Below are 26,676 nucleotides of genomic sequence, written 5' to 3'. Positions count from 1 at the left end.
GATAGTGTTGTGGTGTGAACCCTTTTTTCAAGCTGACGAAGCATGATAATAAATAATTATATTTGTAATTATACATTAGTATTAGGCCCATTCTATTTCTTGACGTTACATTCTTCATCTAGTCCCTTAGTAATTTTCAAGAATTAAAAGAGTGTATAATATTAATATTCCAACCACACTATACTCGCCATATCCATTGCCAACGTCGCATTTTGTTCAATACAGAACTTATCAAATCACTTGGGACGTGACAAATGCATTATTGGTTTGAATAGTATTTATATAAATTATTCATTATAACACCAAGGCTATCTACAGAATAAACTGTTGAAAAATATAATAGACCTAATACTAATTTCTCATGACAGTGTTCCCGGTATTATTGAAGTTAATATTCTAAAGGCAGTTAGTATGGATATTAAAAACTTGTACAGAACAACATTATATAACTTCACTCTGTCGAAGTCTGTAACTTTGAGAAAAACCATATTGTGACCACCCTTTCCAAAGGAAATTTTCACAGGAAATTTCATTCTTTGATAAGGAAATAATGAATAAATATCTCCTTTTTCCATTGTACCTGAAAGTGGATGCTCCCAGGTTGTTTGAAGTTGGAGATTTGGCTCATCTGCGTTCCTACCCAGTGTTTTTTAAACCATGGTAGCACCTTTCCCAAGAAAAAATGGAAATATGTTATGCATTATGTATTATTGAAAATTAATAGTCAAAATATTAGAAAGAGTCTTTAAAACATTTGTTAGCATACGTTTTTATACCACTATTAGAATATTAACAATAATATACTGTTTATGTCTCATAAATTGCTGTTTAAGATAATAAAAGAGAATAATGTTAATGTTAATTATCATGTGTAACGGGCCTGGCATGGCCTAGCGCGTTAAGGCGTGCGCTTTGTAATCTGAGGGTCGTGGGTTCGCGACCGAGTTGCGCCAAACATGCTCGCCCTCCCAGCCGTGTGGGGCGTTATAACGTGACGGTCAATCCCACTTTTCGTTGGTAAAAGAGTAGCCCAAGAGTTGGCAGTGGGTGGTGATGACTAGCTGCCTTCCCTCTAGTCTTACACTGCTAAATTAGGGACGGCTAGCACAGATAGCCCTCGAGTAGCTTTGTGCGAAATTCCAAAACAAACAAACAAACAAAATCATGTGTAACACTGAAATGTTTGGCTGTTTGTTTCCGGCTAATAAATCAATACATATGAGAACTACTTACCGAAACATTCGGTTCCTAAAATTATATACCAGTCTAGTGACACTTTGCACTTTTTGATGTCGCTCATTAAACAGGAAATGATGTATATACAGTAAATATGTCACAAACAAAATGATTAATTTATAAAAGGAAACTTGTGATAGGAGATTAACATAGAAAGCGTTGAAAGGTTTGTTGAACTCTTTCCTAGCTAATGTAGTCAGAAAAGAAAGTTTTCAATCTTGTTTACTAAGAATAAATAATAATAAAAAACACGAGGAGCATACTTCCTGTTACAGTCTTGAGGCGGAGTGAGATAAATATAAACACGTAAAGAGAATTTCAGAAAAATTGTCTCACAGTTTGATTGTTTCTTTAAGGAATTGAACGAGGCAGTTAGTGGCAATCAGTTCCAAGTGAAACATGTGAAAGCATGTTTACGAATTATCAGTCCAGAAGACAAAATCTAAGTAATATGTACAATGAGTTGGTGTAACGCCTCGCCGTAGTAAATCAGTTATCAGACACGGGTCAATGATTGTAGTTAAACGTTGTACACATCTTTTGCTTACATATGTCATGAAAAACACCGTGTGACAAACATAACAAATATTTTAACATTTGATTTCTAATTCTTTATATATATATCGAATCTTCGCTTAAAATCAAAAGCATGTTTTTTTCACCATCCTTTGAACAAGTTTCTGGTTACCATTCTGTTAGAAGTTAATTAAACGGGTATTTCTTATGTTCGTACCTATAAATATTAGAGTATATTGTTTCGTTTGTTGTTGTTTTTTTTGTTTTGAATTTCGCGTAAAGCTGCACAAGGGCTATCTGCACTAGCCGTCCCTAATTTAGCAGTGTAAGACTAGATGGAAGGCGGCTAGTCATCACCACCCACTGCCAACTCTTGGGCTACTCATTTACTAACGAACAGTGGGATTGATCGTTACATTATAATGACCCCACAACTGAAAGAGTGAGCATGTTTGGTGCAACAGGGATTCGAACCTGCGACCCTTGGATTACGAGTCAAACGCTTTAACCCACCTGGCCATGTCGGGCCGGATAGTGTCATCTGTAACATTTTTTTTCAGATATGCCTTATTATCACTTTTTTATTTGTTTTGAAAGTTGTGAAAAGCTACATGAGGGCTACCTGCTCTAGTTGTCTCTGCTTTAACAGTAATACACTATAAGAAAGGCAATTAGTCAACATCACTAACCGCCAACTCTTAGACTACTCTTTTACCAATAACAATGGAATTGCCCGTCATATTATATTGTCGGCATTGATGAAAGGGCGAGTATGTTCAGTGAGAGAGATTCAAACACACGAGCCACAGATAATGAATTGAGCGCCCTAACCACCAGCCCATGCCAGGCTGTACTGTTTAAAGCTGTGTCAAATTAATAGCAGTAATTTTTATATAGTACAACCAAAAACTGACGTTTATGAAGATACAAACTATTAAAGCAATGAATAAAATCATATCTGCATTGCCCATGTTAAATTTAATATAAAAAATAAATAAATAAATAATTTAACCTTAGTATGTGGCGTGCCTAACACTATCACTGTTATTCTGACGCTGAAGAACCACACAGAGGGAGAAATTTATAACGTTAGTTTCTGTAAAAGTAAAAAAGGAAGTAAGTTAAGCCTTTAGAAATATCAATGAAAATAATATTATTTAGAAAGGAAAGTCACAGCTCTTGTTAATTTATCGAGGAAAGTGATTATAATTTTATATTCTTTTATGCGTGAAGGATGATGGTAGAAGTAAAAAATTCAATTATGAGTAATGATTTCTGTGATTATAAAAAAGTGAAACCTTGTGCGCCAATTAGGGGAGATTAATTAAAATGTTGCTGTTTACAGCATTTCTCTCAACACCTTGGAATATTTTACTCATGCTTTGGTAATACTGTTTGGGTTCGTGGAATGAAAAGACATGCTAAAAGGTTTTTATGCTTTTAGCTAAGTAAAAAGTAAAAAACTTTTAAATCTTTACTAATTTCAAATATTATATTTTTTTCTTAAAATAGATTTTAAAAAATGAAAAGTCGGGAAAACTAATTCGCTAGTTTATTTACTTAGATGTCGCTCTTTAAACATTTACGAATTAAAATTATGAGTAATTCGGTTATATTTTAGAGCGATAGTAGTGGCGAATGGTAGAGGTATGTACATTTGGATCCAACAATTTATTACCGTGCATAAGAAAGATGTTACCTTACTTAGGATATTAAAGTTTCTATTTATGGCATTTGGGTTGAAAAATATCGGAACCTGCCTTGCCTTCAAGGCCGGCAGGTAAAATACTTTTGTCGTCTGATGCTGGCACTGGCGGATAGGCAGGTAGGCTGTGAGGAGAGAGACGATGTTTGAGGTCAATGACAGTGGAAGGAAGTGAAACGCTTCAACAACGAGGAAAATTCCTTCTTATTACCTGGGGCTGTGCATGCAATCTGTGGTGGACGCTTCGTAACGGTGAATATAGTTGAGGGCCGTTTCAACCAAGTTGACTTCTATTAGTAGACGCTTATATCTTTGGTTCAGTTGTTGTTGTGAATTTTAGTAAGCTTCTGGCAGCAAATACGTGTGTATCAACTCACGAAAAAAAATGCCAATCAATAGAACTTCTGCGAAGACTGTCCACTGAATGTTATTTTTTGTTTCATCTTTTCTTAGTTAGTGATAATTTTAAGTTTTAGGATTTTGAAATTAAGTGTATTGTTGGTGCCGAGGATATTTTGATAAATAAAAATAATGGCCAAGCTTATCGGGATGAGAAGCTGCAGTGGTTTCCAAGATCTCAAGTCGGGAAGCATCGTTGTATGTCATTATGCTATGGTAAGTTAGATCATACAGTGATCGTTGTATGTCATTATGCTATGGTAAGTTAGATCATACAGTGATCGTTGTATGTCATTATGCTATGGTAAGTTACATCATACAGTGATTGACGTATGTCATTATGCTATGGTAAGTTAGATCATACAGTGATCGTTGTATGTCATTATGCTATGGTAAGTTACATCATACAGTGATTGATGTATGTCATTATGCTATGGTAAGTTAGATCATACAGTGATTGACGTATGTCATTATGCTATGGTAAGTTAGATCATACAGTGATTGTTGTATGTCATTATGCTATGGTAAGTTAGATCATACAGTGATCGTTGTATGTCATTATGCTATGGTAAGTTAGATCATACAGTGATCGTTGTATGTCATTATGCTATGGTAAGTTAGATCATACAGTGATTGACGTATGTCATTATGCTATGGTAAGTTAGATCATACAGTGATCGTTGTATGTCATTATGCTATGGTAAGTTAGTATCATACAGTTGATGATCGTTGTATGTCATTATGCTATGGTAAGTTAGATCATACAGTGATCGATGTATGTCATTATGCTATGGTAAGTTAGATCATACAGTGATCGTTGTATGTCATTATGCTATGGTAAGTTAGATCATACAGTGATCGTTGTATGTCATTATGCTATGGTAAGTTAGATCATACAGTGATCGTTGTATGTCATTATGCTATGGTAAGTTAGATCATACAGTGAGTGTATGTCATTATGCTATGTATGTCATTATGCTATGGTAAGTTAGATCATACAGTGATCGTTGTATGTCATTATGCTATGGTAAGTTAGATCATACAGTGATCGTTGTATGTCATTATGCTATGGTAAGTTAGATCATACAGTGATCGTTGTATGTCATTATGCTATGGTAAGTTAGATCATACAGTGATCGTTGTATGTCATTATGCTATGGTAAGTTAGATCATACAGTGATCGTTGTATGTCATTATGCTATGGTAAGTTAGATCATACAGTGATCGTTGTATGTCATTATGCTATGGTAAGTTAGATCATACAGTGATCGTTGTATGTCATTATGCTATGGTAAGTTAGATCATACAGTGATCGTTGTATGTCATTATGCTATGGTAAGTTAGATCATACAGTGATCGTTGTATGTCATTATGCTATGGTAAGTTAGATCATACAGTGATTGATGTATGTCATTATGCTATGGTAAGTTAGATCATACAGTGATCGTTGTATGTCATTATGCTATGGTAAGTTAGATCATACAGTGATCGTTGTATGTCATTATGCTATGGTAAGTTAGATCATACAGTGATTGTTGTATGTCATTATGCTATGGTAAGTTAGATCATACAGTGATCGTTGTATGTCATTATGCTATGGTAAGTTAGATCATACAGTGATCGTTGTATGTCATTATGCTATGGTAAGTTAGATCATACAGTGATTGTTGTATGTCATTATGCTATGGTAAGTTAGATCATACAGTGATTGTTGTATGTCATTATGCTATGGTAAGTTAGATCATACAGTGATACAGTGATTGTATGTCATTATGCTATGGTAAGTTAGATCATACAGTGATCGTTGTATGTCATTATGCTATGGTAAGTTAGATCATACAGTGATCGTTGTATGTCATTATGCTATGGTAAGTTAGATCATACAGTGATCGTTGTATGTCATTATGCTATGGTAAGTTAGATCATACAGTGATCGTGATGTATGTCATTATGCTATGGTAAGTTAGATCATACAGTGATCGTTGTATGTCATTATGCTATGGTAAGTTAGATCATACAGTGATCGTTGTATGTCATTATGCTATGTATGTCATTAGTTAGATCATACAGTGATCGTTGTATGTCATTATGCTATGGTAAGTTAGATCATACAGTGATCGTTGTATGTCATTATGCTATGGTAAGTTAGATCATACAGTGATTGTTGTATGTCATTATGCTATGGTAAGTTAGATCATACAGTGATCGTTGTATGTCATTATGCTATGGTAAGTTAGATCATACAGTGATTGTATGTATGTCATTATGCTATGGTAAGTTAGATCATACAGTGATCGTTGTATGTCATTATGCTATGGTAAGTTAGATCATACAGTGATTGTTGTATGTCATTATGCTATGGTAAGTTAGATCATACAGTGATTGTTGTATGTCATTATGCTATGGTAAGTTAGATCATACAGTGATCGTTGTATGTCATTATGCTATGGTAAGTTAGATCATACAGTGATCGTTGTATGTCATTATGCTATGGTAAGTTAGATCATACAGTGATGCTATGGTAAGTTAGATCATACAGTGTATGTCATTATGCTATGGTAAGTTAGATCATACAGTGATCGTTGTATGTCATTATGCTATGGTAAGTTAGATCATACAGTGATCGTTGTATGTCATTATGCTATGGTAAGTTAGATCATACAGTGATCGTTGTATGTCATTATGCTATGGTAAGTTAGATCATACAGTGATCGTTGTATGTCATTATGCTATGGTAAGTTAGATCATACAGTGATCGTTGTATGTCATTATGCTATGGTAAGTTAGATCATACAGTGATCGTTGTATGTCATTATGCTATGGTAAGTTAGATCATACAGTGATCGTTGTATGTCATTATGCTATGGTAAGTTAGATCATACAGTGATCGTTGTATGTCATTATGCTATGGTAAGTTAGATCATACAGTGAGTTATCGTTAGTATGTCATTATGCTATGGTAAGTTAGATCATACAGTGATCGTTGTATGTCATTATGCTATGGTAAGTTAGATCATACAGTGATCGTTGTATGTCATTATGCTATGGTAAGTTAGATCATACAGTGATCGTTGTATGTCATTATGCTATGGTAAGTTAGATCATACAGTGATCGTTGTATGTCATTATGCTATGGTAAGTTAGATCATACAGTGATCGTTGTATGTCATTATGCTATGGTAAGTTAGATCATACAGTGATCGTTGTATGTCATTATGCTATGGTAAGTTAGATCATACAGTGATCGTTGTATGTCATTATGCTATGGTAAGTTAGATCATACAGTGATCGTTGTATGTCATTATGCTATGGTAAGTTAGATCATACAGTGATTGTTGTATGTCATTATGCTATGGTAAGTTAGATCATACAGTGATCGTTGTATGTCATTATGCTATGGTAAGTTAGATCATACAGTGATCGTTGTATGTCATTATGCTATGGTAAGTTAGATCATACAGTGATCGTTGTATGTCATTATGCTATGGTAAGTTAGATCATACAGTGATCGTTGTATGTCATTATGCTATGGTAAGTTAGATTACAGTGATCGTTGTTGTATACAGTGCTATGTCATTATGCTATGGTAAGTTAGATCATACAGTGATCGTTGTATGTCATTATGCTATGGTAAGTTAGATCATACAGTGATCGTTGTATGTCATTATGCTATGGTAAGTTAGATCATACAGTGATCGTTGTATGTCATTATGCTATGGTAAGTTAGATCATACAGTGATCGTTGTATGTCATTATGCTATGGTAAGTTAGATCATACAGTGATCGTTGTATGTCATTATGCTATGGTAAGTTAGATCATACAGTGATCGTTGTATGTCATTATGCTATGGTAAGTTAGATCATACAGTGATCGTTGTATGTCATTATGCTATGGTAAGTTAGATCATACAGTGATCGTTGTATGTCATTATGCTATGGTAAGTTAGATCATACAGTGATCGTTGTATGTCATTATGCTATGGTAAGTTAGATCATACAGTGATTGATGTATGTCATTATGCTATGGTAAGTTAGATCATACAGTGATTGATGTATGTCATTATGCTATGGTAAGTTAGATCATACAGTGATCGTTGTATGTCATTATGCTATGGTAAGTTAGATCATACAGTGATTGATGTATGTCATTATGCTATGGTAAGTTAGATCATACAGTGATTGATGTATGTCATTATGCTATGGTAAGTTAGATCATACAGTGATCGTTGTATGTCATTATGCTATGGTAAGTTAGATCATACAGTGATTGATGTATGTCATTATGCTATGGTAAGTTAGATCATACAGTGATTGATGTATGTCATTATGCTATGGTAAGTTAGATCATACAGTGATCGTTGTATGTCATTATGCTATGGTAAGTTAGATCATACAGTGATCGTTGTATGTCATTATGCTATGGTAAGTTAGATCATACAGTGATTGATGTATGTCATTATGCTATGGTAAGTTAGATCATACAGTGATTGATGTATGTCATTATGCTATGGTAAGTTAGATCATACAGTGATCGTTGTATGTCATTATGCTATGGTAAGTTAGATCATACAGTGATCGTTGTATGTCATTATGCTATGGTAAGTTAGATCATACAGTGATCGTTGTATGTCATTATGCTATGGTAAGTTAGATCATACAGTGATTGTTGTATGTCATTATGCTATGGTAAGTTAGATCATACAGTGATCGTTGTATGTCATTATGCTATGGTAAGTTAGATCATACAGTGATTGATGTATGTCATTATGCTATGGTAAGTTAGATCATACAGTGATTGATGTATGTCATTATGCTATGGTAAGTTAGATCATACAGTGATTGATGTATGTCATTATGCTATGGTAAGTTAGATCATACAGTGATTGATGTATGTCATTATGCTATGGTAAGTTAGATACATACAGTGAGTTGATCATACAGTGATTGTTGTATGTCATTATGCTATGGTAAGTTAGATCATACAGTGATCGTTGTATGTCATTATGCTATGGTAAGTTAGATCATACAGTGATCGTTGTATGTCATTATGCTATGGTAAGTTAGATCATACAGTGATCGTTGTATGTCATTATGCTATGGTAAGTTAGATCATACAGTGATCGTTGTATGTCATTATGCTATGGTAAGTTAGATCATACAGTGATGTGTATGTCATTATGCTATGGTAAGTTAGATCATACAGTGATTGATGTATGTCATTATGCTATGGTAAGTTATGATCATACAGTGATATGCTATGGTGATGTATGTCATTATGCTATGGTAAGTTAGATCATACAGTGATCGTTGTATGTCATTATGCTATGGTAAGTTAGATCATACAGTGATTGATGTATGTCATTATGCTATGGTAAGTTAGATCATACAGTGATTGATGTATGTCATTATGCTATGGTAAGTTAGATCATACAGTGATTGATGTATGTCATTATGCTATGGTAAGTTAGATCATACAGTGATCGTTGTATGTCATTATGCTATGGTAAGTTAGATCATACAGTGATTGATGTATGTCATTATGCTATGGTAAGTTAGATCATACAGTGATTGATGTATGTCATTATGCTATGGTAAGTTAGATCATACAGTGATTGATGTATGTCATTATGCTATGGTAAGTTAGATCATACAGTGATTGATGTATGTCATTATGCTATGGTAAGTTAGATCATACAGTGATTGTTGTATGTCATTATGCTATGGTAAGTTAGATCATACAGTGATCGTTGTATGTCATTATGCTATGGTAAGTTAGATCATACAGTGATCGTTGTATGTCATTATGCTATGGTAAGTTAGATCATACAGTGATCGTTGTATGTCATTATGCTATGGTAAGTTAGATCATACAGTGATTGATGTATGTCATTATGCTATGGTAAGTTAGATCATACAGTGATTGATGTATGTCATTATGCTATGGTAAGTTAGATCATACAGTGATCGTTGTATGTCATTATGCTATGGTAAGTTAGATCATACAGTGATTGATGTATGTCATTATGCTATGGTAAGTTAGATCATACAGTGATTGATGTATGTCATTATGCTATGGTAAGTTAGATCATACAGTGATTGATACAGTGATTGATGTATGTCATTATGCTATGGTAAGTTAGATCATACAGTGATCGTTGTATGTCATTATGCTATGGTAAGTTAGATCATACAGTGATTGATGGTATGTCATTATGCTATGGTAAGTTAGATCATACAGTGATTGTTGTATGTCATTATGCTATGGTAAGTTAGATCATACAGTGATCGTTGTATGTCATTATGCTATGGTAAGTTAGATCATACAGTGATCGTTGTATGTCATTATGCTATGGTAAGTTAGATCATACAGTGATCGTTGTATGTCATTATGCTATGGTAAGTTAGATCATACAGTGATTGATGTATGTCATTATGCTATGGTAAGTTAGATCATACAGTGATTGATGTATGTCATTATGCTATGGTAAGTTAGATCATACAGTGATCGTTGTATGTCATTATGCTATGGTAAGTTAGATCATACAGTGATTGTTGTATGTCATTATGCTATGGTAAGTTAGATCATACAGTGATTGATGTATGTCATTATGCTATGGTAAGTTAGATCATACAGTGATTGTTGTATGTCATTATGCTATGGTAAGTTAGATCATACAGTGATTGATGTATGTCATTATGCTATGGTAAGTTAGATCATACAGTGATTGATGTATGTCATTATGCTATGGTAAGTTAGATCATACAGTGATTGATGTATGTCATTATGCTATGGTAAGTTAGATCATACAGTGATTGATGTATGTCATTATGCTATGGTAAGTTAGATCATACAGTGATTGATGTATGTCATTATGCTATGGTAAGTTAGATCATACAGTGATTGATGTATGTCATTATGCTATGGTAAGTTAGATCATACAGTGATTGATGTATGTCATTATGCTATGGTAAGTTAGATCATACAGTGATTGATGTATGTCATTATGCTATGGTAAGTTAGATCATACAGTGATTGATGTATGTCATTATGCTATGGTAAGTTAGATCATACAGTGATTGATGTATGTCATTATGCTATGGTAAGTTAGATCATACAGTGATTGTTGTATGTCATTATGCTATGGTAAGTTAGATCATACAGTGATTGAGTATGTCATTATGCTATGTAAGTTAGATCATACAGTGATTGATGTATGTCATTATGCTATGGTAAGTTAGATCATACAGTGATTGATGTATGTCATTATGCTATGGTAAGTTAGATCATACAGTGATTGATGTATGTCATTATGCTATGGTAAGTTAGATCATACAGTGATTGATGTATGTCATTATCATTATGCAGTATGGTAAGTCATTATGCTATAAGTTAGATCATACAGTGATTGATGTATGTCATTATGCTATGGTAAGTTAGATCATACAGTGATTGATGTATGTCATTATGCTATGGTAAGTTAGATCATACAGTGATTGATGTATGTCATTATGCTATGGTAAGTTAGATCATACAGTGATTGATGTATGTCATTATGCTATGGTAAGTTAGATCATACAGTGATTGATATAGTCATTATGCTATGGTAAGTAGTTAGATCATACAGTGATGTATGTCATTATGCTATGGTAAGTTAGATCATACAGTGATTGATGTATGTCATTATGCTATGGTAAGTTAGATCATACAGTGATTGATGTATGTCATTATGCTATGGTAAGTTAGATCATACAGTGATTGATGTATGTCATTATGCTATGGTAAGTTAGATCATACAGTGATTGATGTATGTCATTATGCTATGGTAAGTTAGATCATACAGTGATTGATGTATGTCATTATGCTATGGTAAGTTAGATCATACAGTGATTGTTGTATGTCATTATGCTATGGTAAGTTAGATCATACAGTGATCGTTGTATGTCATTATGCTATGGTAAGTTAGATCATACAGTGATTGATGTATGTCATTATGCTATGGTAAGTTAGATCATACAGTGATCGTTGTATGTCATTATGCTATGGTAAGTTAGATCATACAGTGATCGTTGTATGTCATTATGCTATGGTAAGTTAGATCATACAGTGATCGTTGTATGTCATTATGCTATGGTAAGTTAGATCATACAGTGATTGATGTATGTCATTATGCTATGGTAAGTTAGATCATACAGTGATCGTTGTATGTCATTATGCTATGGTAAGTTAGATCATACAGTGATCGTTGTATGTCATTATGCTATGGTAAGTTAGATCATACAGTGATTGACGTATGTCATTATGCTATGGTAAGTTAGATCATACAGTGATTGATGTATGTCATTATGCTATGGTAAGTTAGATCATACAGTGATTGACGTATGTCATTATGCTATGGTAAGTTACATCATACAGTGATTGATGTAATCATTATGCTATGGTAAGTTAGATCATACAGTGATTGATGTATGTCATTATGTTATGGTAAGTTAGATCATACAGTGATTGATGTATGTCATTATGCTATGATAAGTTAGATCATACAGTGATTGACGTAATAATTGAAATTTTAACTAGAAATTAAAGGAAATATGTCAACAATATATTCATATGAATTCTAAACATGAAACAGTTGATTAAGTTTGTCGTAAGACGTAAGTATGAGGCTAAAAACAGTTAGCTGAAGAATATTGTGTTACGTTAAATATAGCTCATTACAATCCATGTTCTTAGACAAAAGATGTTCCAACGATAAAATAATTTAAAAATGTGAAAGTAATTGGGGGAACGTTGCCAGTTGCTGTTTTATTATTAAATCGGACAGAGAGAGGCGCTTTTGCTAAACTATGGACTTTTGTTTTTCTACAAAGTATAAAATAGATGTAGGTAAAGCTTGATTATTGGCTTGAATAATTTTATAATTTGTGAGCTTTTGTATATGAATACTAGAAACGTGATGGTCTAGCATTCGACATTTGTTTAGATACTATTTATGTTAGCAGAGACCCTGATTGTTAAAACCTAACTAAAGTGTACAAACACTAAAGGACATTTTTTATTTTATTGTGCTAATACGTAATAGTATGTGAAGATACAATTATTTGTACAGAAACCATTGCACTAACATATAAGCATGTTTAGCTACTGATATGACAGTAATATATTGTACCCATTGTTGGGCAAGTTCTTTTGAATTATTTTTTTAAAAAAAAAGCCAACTACAGTGTACGATACGATGAGGAATTTACGCATTAAATAACACTTGCTACAGGCTACGTTCACTAGTAGGCCTATCAACACAAAAAACAAAATAAAGAAAACGTTTCAACAGGAAATTGTAAACTAGCATACGTCTAACATGCTTATAAACTTGCAAAATTTCTTCGTTAATCCGCCAGTAACAAATACTGTGACTAAATAAATCACTGACAAACTGAATCGTAAACAAATAGTTACACCAACTCTCACGGACACTAGCTGTATAACCCAGCCAATCTAGTATTTGTATCGCTACCTAAATCTTGCGTTATCCTTTTTCTAGCAATCAAATATCTAATTTAAAATACAAATAAAAATATAGCTTGCAGAGTATTTATTCTCCACACATTCATTTGTATTGTTGTGGGTCAAAACAAGCTATATAAAAAATTTAGGCCGTATGAGAACATATTTTTATATATTAGAAACATGCATTTTACATGTATTAAAATATAAAGTTTTGATTTTTAATAATAATAAAAAAACTTCAGTTTAAATGGCGAGTATGTTTGGTGTGACCGGGATTCGAACGCCTTAACACGTTTGACCATGTCGAGCCTGTATTTATCTCTATTACACGAATTATTCCAACTTTGTATTTTGCGCACTTGTTGCTTTTTAAGTATGCTGAAAATACTGCAGTATTTCCACAGATAACGAGTTATTCAATTTTGTTTTTGTTTTATTGTAGTAATAAACCTCGAAGTAAGAGAAAATGTATCCCGTTCTACTTAATGAACCCAGTTTTAATGTTTCCACCCAAACTAAAGAGTTTTCACACTAATATAAACAGCCGTGTTATGTTCCACTTTCAGGCTTAAGTGCAGTGTGTAACATTACGTATCCAATGTCGCAGAAGAGAAGTTTCACGTGACAAGCTTTACTCTCGACAACGGACTTCCTTTCGTGACGAGTGTTTTTTTTTAGGTATATGTCACTAATGGAAGAGGTCTTGCAATAAGTTTTTACGAAATACAGACTAGTTTAAATATAATTTTGTGGAATTCGTGTAGTGCCTTAAAAATAAAGAAGAAAGTAAAATGTGATTGTTCCAAGCACAGTTTTTATTGTGGCTCAAAATACGAAAAATTTTTGTCCTATGAAATTATTAGAATTTTCTTTATAATTAAAACACAACCAAAGAAATGAACTTGTTTCGATCTTGACTAAATGACTGGTCGTTTCTTATATGTAAGACATAACTCGGGTCATTCAAAGTTTCCCGTTCTTTTATCCGAGTTCCCCGCTGGGACAGTGGTAATTCTACGGATTTATAACGCTAAAGTCAGGGTTTCGAATCCCTTTGGTGGGCACAGCAAATAGCCGAAGTGGCTTTGCTAGTAAAAACAGACACACTCTTTTGCAAGGAGTTAAGTATCACATTCAAGACTTGTGGGCATGCAATTTCAAACCAATTAAATTTGTCGGCGTATGTCTCTTTCATATGACAATAGTTAAATATGGCTGTCTGTTGTAATTATAAATCTCTTTGGATTTGATCATTCGAGATAAAGTTAAAAGTCTGTAATCTTGGTCGTAATATCTAGTAATTTTACGCGAGTGGCTGTTACAATAAAATAAGAGAAGAAACACAACATAATTATATTTTTACCAACTCGCCGAAGTGTTATTAATTATTTTACTCGGATCAGTAGTTTATTATACAAACACATACAATAAAATAAGGAGAGAAACACAACATGGATGCCACCAGTAATTAGTTAAATAATTACAAAACTGGTGATATTTTTGTTGACAAAGTTTTGTGGCTCGTTTGTCATTAGGGACTATATAAACAATTTAGAAGGAAAAATTGTTTAAAAACCCGATGGACCCCATATTACATTTAATAGTCATCTGTCATGATTAGTGACTTGTCCATCGAGTGATTTTATCACTGCCTGAAGTCATTATTAACATAGAGAAGCTACTGAGCAAATTAAAGATAAAAATTCACCTATCGTGGTTTATTTTCAAATCACGTGCGACTCATTCTTCGCTCTTTTGCATTTCATAGTTTATTCCGTGAGACACTTTCGCGCGTTATTCTGTCCAAATTTTTGCAATATTTTTAAAAAACTGTCAATGAAAAAGCTTGTTACACAACCGAAGAGAAACCTTTTCAAAAAGGGAATAAATGTAGGGATGGCACGTGCATCATCCCTACACGGTAGAACGTGTATACAGTGGAGCAGGATGGTAACAGACAAAAGTAATAGAACTGGTATACAGTGGAGCAGGATGGTAACAGACAAAAGTAATAGAACTGGTATACAGTGGAGCAGGATGTTAACAGACAAAAGTAAGATAAATTAAGTTTGATTGCAATTAAATATTTATGTATATTACTAAATTTTAATTTTTGCCAATGTTCTTATGTAGAGATGGTGGAAATGCCATCCCTACTGTCTTGTTTGTATTGTTTCTGAAGCATTGATATTAGCCATCCCTATAGGGTCATTCCAGGCCAACTTACCCAGTAAAAAAGAACTCTTCCTAATTTACGCCTCTTGGTGTAGATTCCTGTGCGTGGTGATGGGACCTCCCAGTGAAGGTTCTGTTCTTTCAGTTTACCTCCTCTGGGACCTAAACATCCACCCACGTGTTTGCCGTGTGTGGTGACCCGTGAAGGGGAGGAGAGGATCTTGGTGGTTGAGGGGTCCAACCCTAACACACCACTTTGGCCTTGAATTCCTGTAGACGGGCGGCCTTGGAGTGGTCCCTCTTGGGTCAATCGGCTGGTCCACTTGGGCTAGGGTCAATCAAGAACCAGTGTTGGATGTTCTCAACACGTGTTGTGGACATTGTATTTGATGCTGGTGTTTGGGTAAAGTGCTCACGAAACCCTGGCGTTACTGCAATGTCCTTGTTTGGCATTGTAGTGCGTCCCTTCATAGGGATCCATGGTGGTTGGGGTCAGTGGGCAACGAAATGTTTTTTATTATGATTCTCCAAATAAAATAGTGAAAAACAGTCCATAGGTAAACGACCACATCTTGAAGATTCTGAGCAGCAATCTTCAACATCTGTGACACCTATACCTCATTCTCTTATTCTAAATTCTCTTTCAGACAAACATTTTGGGCAAATGTCCCTCTTTTTCATTCAGAAGGGACTAGAGGGACTTGTTGGCTCTCCAAAGTCAGTAAAAAGGCTTTGATCTGGTGATATATTGGTGGAAACATCCACATCTCAACACAGCGAACTCCTCTTGCATTCGAAGGCAATTGGGGATATACCTTTTGAGGTTATACCTCATGCTACTTTGAATTCATCATGAGGAGTTATTGTTGACAGGGATTTCAAGAATATCCCTGAGTCAGAGATTGTTGCTGGTTTCTCCACCCAATGAATTTCTCTACTTGCAAAGATGGAATTATGATGCCGACCAGTGTTCTCATTCTGACATTTACATCGCTGTGTCCACCTGTAACCATCGAGGCAGGTTATTTTAATTGCAAGGTATGTCCATACATTCCAAGCTCTCTCAGATGTTTTCAGTATCAGCAGTTCGGTCTCTCGAAGACGTCATGTCGTGGTTCTTTGACGCGTGCTCCATGCGGTGGCAAGGACCACGACGCCCATAAGGGTGAAATGGACCCTAATTGCATCAGTTGCAATGGTTCTCACCCTTCCTACTTTTTTTCTCGCCCTAAATTGTTTAAAGAAGAAGAGGTGCAGCGTTTGAAAACGATTTATAACATTACTGACCTTGAGGCTTGAAAGTTGCTGACCACCACTTCATCTCGGACGTATGCTGCTGCATGTCATTCCACTATTACAATAGGAGTACAGATAGATCTCTCTGTGCCTCCAAAAGAATCGTTCTCAAACCAAATGAAAAATCTTTTGACCTCTATGGTTAAAAAAGTTAATGAATCTACTTCAACACCCATCTTTGTCTCATATATATATTCCAATCGACCCAGAGCAGGATCCGTGGAGGTCAATAAATCTCCCTCGAATAAAGACAGTGAAGAAAAAGACATGGTCGCAAACAAAAGGGTTCTCCACCCAATTCGCCTACACATAAATAAAAGTGGCCACCTTGATACAATGGAATTGTCGAGGTTTATGTTCTAATCTGGATGACATCAAAACACTGATTGCTTCCTACCATCCTGTATGTGTTTCCTTTCAGGAAACATTTCTGAAACCTGCCGATACAATAATCTTTTGGCACTTTTATTTGTACAGAAATGACAGGCTGTGTGATGGACGATTGCATGGAGGGGTGGCACTGTTGATTGATCAGCATGTGTCCACCCTGTTTTTGCCACTCGACACACCCTTGGAGGCCGTAGCCATCAGTGTTTCATTCGGTCATACCATCACTGTTTGTTCTCTCTACCTTTCGCCTGGAGAGGCCTATGATCAATCAAATCTTGATGCTCTCATTGAACAGTTGCCGTCTCCCTTTTAAATCCTGGGGGACTTTAATGGACATCATCCCCTCTGGGGAAGTGCTGATATTGATAGGAGAGGTTGTTCCGTAGATCGTATGCTCTCTGATCACAACCTTTCTCTTTTCAGTACTGGTTCTTCTACTTATTTTCATGCACCTAGCCAGTCCTTTACTGTTATTCATCCTTCAGTTTGCTCCCCTTCTCTATTCACTTTTCATGGAGGGTTGTAACCCATGAGGCAGTGATAATTTTCCTATCATTTTGATAGAGATTGGCTATGGTTGATGCATCTGACCCACGTGCCCCGGTGGAAGCTGGATCAAGCAAACTGGCCCTCTTTCACTGCTCTCACAGAACGTGATCCTGCCATTGTCTGTAAGCTATCAATAGATGAATGTGTGGCAGCACTGCCTGATTGTATTATACAGGCGGCTGCTCAATGTATTCCTAAAACCTCAACAACTTTTCATGATATCCTCGTCCATGGGGGAATCCTGCCTGCCACATGGCATGGAAGGCTCAAAAACGGGTCTGGAATGCTTTTCGTAGGTATCCCACACTCTTGCATCACATTGCTTTCCAGTACTCAAGCAGTATTCAGACTGCACTATTTATACTGACTCTCTTAGTTTTCTACCGGCCCTGGAATCGCTTCATGTTGGTTCACACTCTGTTCTCGCCGATATTCCAAACTTCAGTTTTTGAGTTATTACGTAATGAAAATGAAGGACAATATATTCAAAATTTTTACTACAATATTCAAAGACACTCCCAGAACTTGTGACTTGGTCATTATGTGGATGTTGTTATGAAAGGGAACACTGTATAGTAAAGTTCTTAGGATCTGTTGAGGAAATCTTTAAAATATCATTTTGATGAACAATCCGAGCCATCAGTACATAGGTAGTGCTGCCACCTGCCTGATACTGGTAACATGGAAAACTGAAAATAAAAACTCGAGAGTGAGAATATGTAACAGTTCCTTTGAAACTGTGGCCATATTGATTAACCAACAAACTATAGTATACAGATAAAATACAGAAACGTTTCTGTAATCGCCGAAGTTCTGTACTAGTTGTTTGTCTCAGATTGTAGTTATCAAGGTCTTGACAATCGCTTCATATATTAATCAGCCATTTGATTAGGGTCCTTTCTTATAGTTGTCGTGACATGGACTACCCAAGACGATGAAATGTGTTTTATGTGATTTTAGCCCATTGGTTTACAACCGACACATGATTGTGGTGTTCAAACCGATGCTCGTGAAGGACAGAGCACAAATAGCTCATTGTGTAACTTTGTGCTTCGCTACAAACACTCAACCATGGATGTATAAAACGATGACATGCGAGTCACCGAACTGTGTAGTAGTCCTCGAGTTACTCGAGTGTTCACGATTTGCACTTTAACATCACTGTTGTCCCGTTTCACAATGTTCATTTGCTGTTAAGCACAATGTTGCACAGTTGGGTGCCTGTGTTGATACCTCTGTGGAAATGGAACCTCAAAATTTATTGTTACAGCAGTTTTTAAACCAGTTGTCGGGTGATTTGAATGGCGTGGTTAAAATTTTGTCACAACTGTTGGAACATTTTAGCAGACCGTGCTTTACTCTAGAAATACACTTTCCAATGATTGTTATCGACTGGAGGTTTTTTCCCAATGATAGTTGTTTTTGAAAATAAAAACAACCACTTACTGTAAACTTACTTTTTTAAACAGGAAATATATGTGGTTAGGAGTAAATACGTTTCCTGTAGCCCCCGCAATTGTGGGGTCGGGGCGAGCCAAAAGGGGTCCAGAGAGTCTGAAAAGCTAAAGGGGAGAGGCATACAGTTTAATTTCTTTAAAGAGAGATTGTATAATTCTGCTAAATTAGCATCAGTCATCCAAAATCGTTAACTACAATTATAGGGAAACAAATGGAGGTGGGAACCCAGTTATTTTTTCTATGCGGGGAGGAGGGAATTTTTTGTAGTTACGCTCCTGAATTAGGTCCTTTGACTTACAGACTATTTGAGCTACGACTACGTATTTTAAATATGCGACTCAAAGGACTTTTTTCACAAATATGTGAAGGAGTCGCCGGTTAATAAAGTTCATTATTCTAAGTAACGTCCTGAGGACGTTATAGAATAGCTTCCACACCTTTTAAAGCACAGTTCGATTTAAATTTAAAACAAATGCATCATAGTTCCTGTATAATAAAAAGCTATTGTTATTTGTTGTCATGAAGTTTGGATTAATTAATAAGTGGCCTGACGACAATGTTAAAATTGCATCTCACACATTTCTTCATTTTGTATCGCCAGATCGGTATGTTATCCACCTTCACTTGTTTATTTAAGTTCACTCAAAGTTACTAGAGGGCTGTCTGCACTAGCCATTTCTAATTTTTGAGTGTTACCTTAAAGGGGAGACAGCAAAGTCATTCCTGTTCCCTCATCCCACCTAAGCTATTCTGTTTATATAAATCAGGGTGTTGGTATAAATAAAAATTATTACTAGTTATCGTAAATGTGAAATTTCAGAGTTGCCAGTCATTATTTGTATGACAATTAAAGCCACGCAAGGTTGGTAATGTTAGACACTGATGTATTCCATCCTCCTAGATCCTAAACAACTTGAAAACCTGGTGCGGAAACATGGACGCTAATTACGTCCTATTTGATGGAGATTTACTAACAAATTTTGTAAGACGAATAATTGTACTTTACCTTCTCAAGTGAATACAACTTACTTGTGGTTAAACATACTGTATACCTGCTACACTTATGGCAAATGTTGTTGTTTCTCTGATCAGTTTTCTGTTGACTTAATACTATTTCTTTTGCTGGATTGTTTTTGTTCTGTTTAATCAAAGTTCTGGTTCTCCAACTCAGGTTTTTATTTGTTTCTGTTGAATTTATCTCAAAGCTACTCGAATGCTTTCTGTGCTGTGTCCCTAATTCTGAAAACTGAAGGAAAGACAGCTAGCCAACATCACCCACCGTCAATTCTTTATCCTATGGTGTCCCAGTAACTTACCGGTAAGTCTACAGTCTTACGACGTTAAATTCGGGTTTCGATACCAGTGATTGACAGAACACGGAGAGCGCACTGTGTAGCTTTGTGTTTAATAACAAACAAAACAACGGAGAGCGCACTGTGAAGCTTTCTGTTTAATAACAAACAAAACATTTACCAACAAAGACTAGAATTGACTGATAACTTATAACGCTTCCACGGTTGAAAAAGCGAGCATATTTGGAAATGGGTTTCGATTCCGCAAGGCACAGATTGCGATTGCGAATTGAGTACCCTAAATATCAGATCAAGCCACAGATTGCGAGTTGAGTACCCTAACCATCAGATCAAGCCACATATTGCGAGTCGAGTATACCCTAACCATCAGGTCAAGTCACAGATTGCGAGTCGAGTATACCCTAACCATCAGATCAAGTCACAGATTGCGAGTCGAGTATACCCTAACCATCAGATCAAGCCACAGATTGCGAGTTGAGTACCCTAACCATCAGATCAAGCCACAGATTGCGAGTCGAGTACCCTAACCATCAGATCAAGCCACAGATTGCGAGTCGAGTACCCTAACCATCAGGTCAAGTCACAGATTGCGAGTCGAGTACCCTAACCATCAGGTCAAGTCACAGATTGCGAGTCGAGTACCCTAACCATCAGGTCAAGTCACAGATTGCGAGTCGAGTACCCTAACCATCAGGTCAAGTCACAGATTGCGAGTCGAGTATACCCTAACCATCAGGTCAAGTCACAGATTGCGAGTCGAGTTTTCCCTAACCATCAGGTCAAGTCACAGATTGCGAGTCGAGTATACCCTAACCATCAGGTCAAGTCACAGATTGCGAGTCGAGTATACCCTAACCATCAGGTCAAGTCACAGATTGCGAGTCGAGTATACCCTAACCATCAGGTCAAGTCACAGATTGCGAGTCGAGTATACCCTAACCATCAGGTCAAGTCACAGATTGCGAGTCGAGTATACCCTAACCATCAGGTCAAGTCACAGATTGCGAGTCGAGTATACCCTAACCATCAGGTCAAGTCACAGATTGCGAGTCGAGTATACCCTAACCATCAGGTCAAGTCACAGATTGCGAGTCGAGTATACCCTAACCATCAGATCAAACTAGACAGTTTGATATATAATTGTATTTTCACCAACTCGCCGAAATGATATTAACTACTTTACTCGGATCAGTAGTTTATTATACGAACACATACAGTTTCACCTTTGATCGATTCAGCTTTGTTGTGCCTACATGTGTATACACTATTTTTTTTCTACCGAACACAAGCACAGGTGGCGCTAGCCCACTAAGCCCGAACTAGAAATAAGTCGTGGGAGCGTTGTAAGATGACACTCCTACTGTTCGTTTGTGAAAGAGTATCCCAACAGTTGGCGATGAGTGGTGATGATTAACTGCCTCCTCTCTAGTTTTACAGTGCTAAATTAGGGACGGCTAGCTCAGATAGCCTTCGTGTAGCCTTGCACGAAATTCAAAACGATTTCAAAGATGCTGATATCCCTCTGATGAAATGATATATTTGCACCAAGTGTATATATAGATAATGCAAGGACGTTGCCCTGATAGGGGCCTAAGTAAGTGCGGGGTACTCTGGCCCTTGTGTAACATTTATAAATACACTTGGCAGTTGTTAATACCAATGCAAAGGAATGAGCAAGAGGCTGACAAAAGCTGATCTTCCCGGGTATATAAACACAAATACCCAAACAACGATAAAAGAGAGAAACTCTATGATGTTTAATCTCAGTAAAGCGAATTTAAGGTTTCTTTGACTTAACCATCTTCTCAACCAGTATTTCGTAACAAAATTTTAACCAATCGTGCTTCAAAGGTCTGTTTGTTTGTTTTGTAATTTCGTGTAAAGCTACACGAAGGCTATCTGCACTAGCCGTCCCTAATTTAGTAGTGTAAGACTAGAGGGAAGACAGCTAGTTGTCCCTAATTTAGCAGTGTAAGACTAGAGGGAAGGCAGCTAGTCATCACCACTCACCGCCAACCCTTGAGTTATTCTTTTACCAACGAATATTGGGATTGGCCGTAATATTATAACGCCCCCATGGCTGAAAGGGCGAGCATGTTTGGTGCGACGGGGATTCGAACACGCGACCCTCAGATTACGAGTCGAGTACTCTGACATCTTGGCCATGCCATGTCATTGTTTCAATGAAGAAAAACATAAATCTGTTAAATTCGAGGTTCTGTTGATGTTAATGTTTATTGTATGACGTACGTTATATTTTACGTCACTTTCTGCGTTGAACTGTTGTCCCGTCCTCTGGTGGATAAACTATTAAATAGAATACTGTTTTTTTTTTTTAAATGCTGCTTTAAAACAACACTTAATTAACATCAGAACTAATGACATTAAATCTCTCTCTGCGTCCTGTTGATTATAAACACCACATCAAACTAGATTACTGTAATTAATAATTACTAACACAAATGTCAAGTCATAGTGATACGAGAAAGCTAAGGAAAGGAATTATCTGTGTACGTTTGAAAGTATACAACAACAAGACCAATCCAAAGAGGTTATCCACTCTTGCCCTCGCGCATCTGTTCGATATTACATGCGTTTATATTGGATAACGTTGAGTGACGCCAAACTGCACCTTCGAAAACTCGCAAGACCTTTCCAGGTGTGATGAGAGGTCACGACCCCAATGTGGCCATGAAATTTGTAAAAATCCGAGGGCACATTGCAATTATTAACCCCAAACCGTGACAATGCTCCATCTCCTCCATTATGAAATATATATATAAAAAAAGCTTCAAAGTAATCCATAATTCAGATCCTGATTTGGATTCGGACCAAATTTGGGGAGGACATCCCCATACCGACTTGCCATTTTGTGTAAAATTTTCATATACATCAATTTATTAGTTTCTGAGACACGCGCGCGGAGATACAGACACATACATACATACATATATACACGGACTCGTTTGAAATACCCTTCTGGGGATGATGGTAAATATAACCATTCTCTTGTTAATCACAACGCTTATATATTTTAAAATATGCTAAATATCTGCAGTGTATATCCAGGGAAGATTTGGGACGAAGTCACTTCCTAGGATAGAATATTAAAGCCACAATTTTCACGTTAAGAATTATATGAAACAGGGTAAGCAAATAATTTAATATACCCTCAAGTTAGCAGTGAAACCACTTGTTGGAGATGGAACATGTGTTTCTGTACGTTCTTATACTCATAGAAACCGGATTTTGATACACACGATGTGCACAGGATAAATAGTGCTTTGTGCTTAATAACACACAACATGTGTATTTCTTGTGCATTATCTCAGAGGGAAGGGGTTAAATTTGCCGTAACACTATGTTACGTAATATTTGAGCAATCCTTATCACTCATTTCTTTCTTAGAACAAAACTATACAATGTAATATCTGCACTGTATCTATCACGGGAATCGAACCCCGGATTTTAGCATTGAAAGTCCGTAAACATATCGCTGACCCACAAGCGGACCAACACACTGTCTCACCAAATTACCTCTATAGTGATAGGTTAAATACACCAATTTTATGATTAGTATTTGTACAAGAAGTATTAAATCGATTCTACTTGGGTGATAAATGTGTGAGGTCGCAAGCCACAAACTGTAAGATACACACGTTTTGTTATTTATATATATTGTAATTTTGTTTTTACTTTTCAAAATATGGATGAAAATGTTCAGTTAAGTAAAGACTTTAATAACAACGCGGCAACCAGAATAAAAAAAAAATTCAGAGAAAATGTGCTTATTACGCGGGAAAGCCCAGTGAAATTTGTTACTAAATGCACGCGCTAAGAACGAGAGGAGCTCGTGTAAAACAGACACCAAAAACAGCTTTGCACGAGATTCATCAGCGCGTTCCGAGTTCAGTCTCCTTCTGAGAATTTTGTTTCTTAGGATTTTCACGCATAGCTACACGAGGAATATTTTTTATGACGTTAAAAAAACACGCAAGTTCAAGAAGTCATTATAAAAAACGTTCCCTCCCTGATTGTTCCTGTGAAGAAAGGTCCACTCTTCGAAAGCGCTCGGGGTATGATTTTTTTTTTTTTTTTATTCCTACCATTATGAACTGACAGACTATAGAGAAGGCAGCTAGTCAATCCAACCCTAACTGAAAAGTGGGATTTAATGGCTAATCTGATAGCATACCTCACAGTAACAAATTACGGTGTGCGTTTTTGCGAGCCACGAACACGCGAATTACCGATATACGCACTATAGTCATCACGCCACGCCCAGACAGGAAGTTTGAGATTCCGTTTGGAAGACCTAAGCTATTAACATTAATTGTGAATTTAACTAAAATTTATCATCGGGATTTCAACTATGATTAATCTTCTTTTATATTCGTTTTTATAAAATGGATTAAAATTCGCTCGCGCATTTAAAAAGGTCACCATTTCGTAACAATAGAACAAAATGATCGACCCACTCCTGGATCCGCTGGCGCGTTCCATTTAAAAGCTGGTTTGATCTTGTGATTACTGGATTACATTCATTAGATTATGTGTCATTTTAATTATTTGATTCTGTTCTGTGGTTGTGACTCTATGACTCCATGTTTGACGAGACTAGCTGTGGGTTTAACGCAACCTAGTCGCTTTGTACTGTAATGTCACTCAGTTTGTACAATTAGTTCCAGATGTGACGTTAATAAAATAATGGCTTTATATTTCGTTAATGATCGCTGATTAGCAACAATAAACGTTGTTGCAACGTTGGTGGGCTCTTGAGTTATCTTGAAAAAAATAATTCAACGTTCAGTCCTCGAAAACGTAAATTAGCTTGGTTCTTTCTTTAAAGTTTCTACAAGCAGTTTAAACACTGTGGTAACTTGCAGATCATGTTAACTGACCCTAACTAACATAAAAATAAACTTCATTATACAACTTCACTGCTGTACGTTCCATTAACTGAGAATAAAACAATGACTGTTTTTTGTGTGTTTCTTTTTATTTCGTGCAAAGCTACACAAGGGCTATTTGCGTCAGCCGTCCCTAATTTAGCAGTGTAAGGCTAGAGGGAAAGCAGCTAGTCATCACCACCCACCGCCAACTCTTGGGCTACTCTTTTACCAACGAATAGTGGGATTGAACGTCACATAGTACCTCCTCACGGCTGAAAGGGCGAATATGTTTGTTGTGACGGAGATTTAAAACCGCGACCCTCGGATTATGACACGAGCGCCCTAACCACCTGTCCATGCCGGGGCCTAGCTATGACTGGATAATCGCTACATGAAACAAAAACAGTGTGATAGATTTATTCCGCTGAGTAGATAGAATTATATATATTTTTAAATGCTAAATTTATCCTGGTGTTTCTTATCTACTCCTCCACCTTACTGGAAAATCTGGCGTTAAAATTTGTAGAATAGTCTGGGCCTACGTTATTAAACATGACATAACGTAGTTTAAAGTTTCCATTTTAAAAAATAACTATTCTGGATGAAACTACCATTTTACGTCTGTGTTGTTAAAAATCACTCTAATTTGTACTCAATCAAAGCAACATTCGTGTCACAAAATAACATATTTTTGATACTCTATTTTAAAGTTCTTTCGCATACGACTCAGGTTAAAGAATGCTGCGCGATATTACAGTTTTTAGTTTCATTTTATGAACTGATAAGAAGAGACAGAATAACTTTACAAAATTTACCTACCAGGTTGCAGCAAACCTATTTTAACATGTGATTCATTGTTTAGGTTGTTAAACCATAACTGAAAACAATAAGAAAGAACTGTTTTTCGATTTTTTAAGTTGTATTTATCAGATATTTTTTTAGCGGGCCCGGCATGGCTAGGTGGTTAAGGCACTCGACTCACAATCTGAGGATCGCGGGTTCGAATCCCTGTTACACCATTCATGCTCGCCCTTTCAGTCGTGGGAGCATTATAATGTGACGGTCTGTCCCACTATTCGTTGGTAAAAGAGTAGCCCAAGAGTTAGTGGTGGGTGGTGATGACTATCTGCCTTCCCTCTAGTCTTATACTGCTAAATTAGGGACGGCTAACGCATATAGCCCTCGTGTAGCTTTGCGCGAAATTCAAAAAACAAACATCTTACCAGATCAAACTAGAGTTGT

General features: G+C 36.2%; 1 protein-coding gene across 1 annotated transcript in view; it reads left to right on the top strand.

The window, feature by feature from the left end:
- The first annotated feature begins 3,347 nt into the window (after positions 1-3,347).
- The window catches only part of LOC143245322 (uncharacterized), a 53,583-nt gene continuing 30,254 nt past the window's right edge, over positions 3,348-26,676 (top strand). Inside the window, exon 1 of the mRNA XM_076491528.1 lies at positions 3,348-4,072. Coding sequence (XP_076347643.1) covers positions 3,989-4,072 — 84 coding nt within the window. The 5' untranslated portion in view covers positions 3,348-3,988. The remainder of the gene's footprint in view (positions 4,073-26,676) is intronic.

Source organism: Tachypleus tridentatus, chromosome 2 (assembly GCF_004210375.1).
Source record: "Tachypleus tridentatus isolate NWPU-2018 chromosome 2, ASM421037v1, whole genome shotgun sequence".
Lineage (NCBI taxonomy): Eukaryota > Metazoa > Arthropoda > Merostomata > Xiphosura > Limulidae > Tachypleus > Tachypleus tridentatus.
The sequence above is the reverse complement of the archived record's forward strand: the minus strand, read 5'-3'. Positions and strand labels throughout refer to the sequence as shown.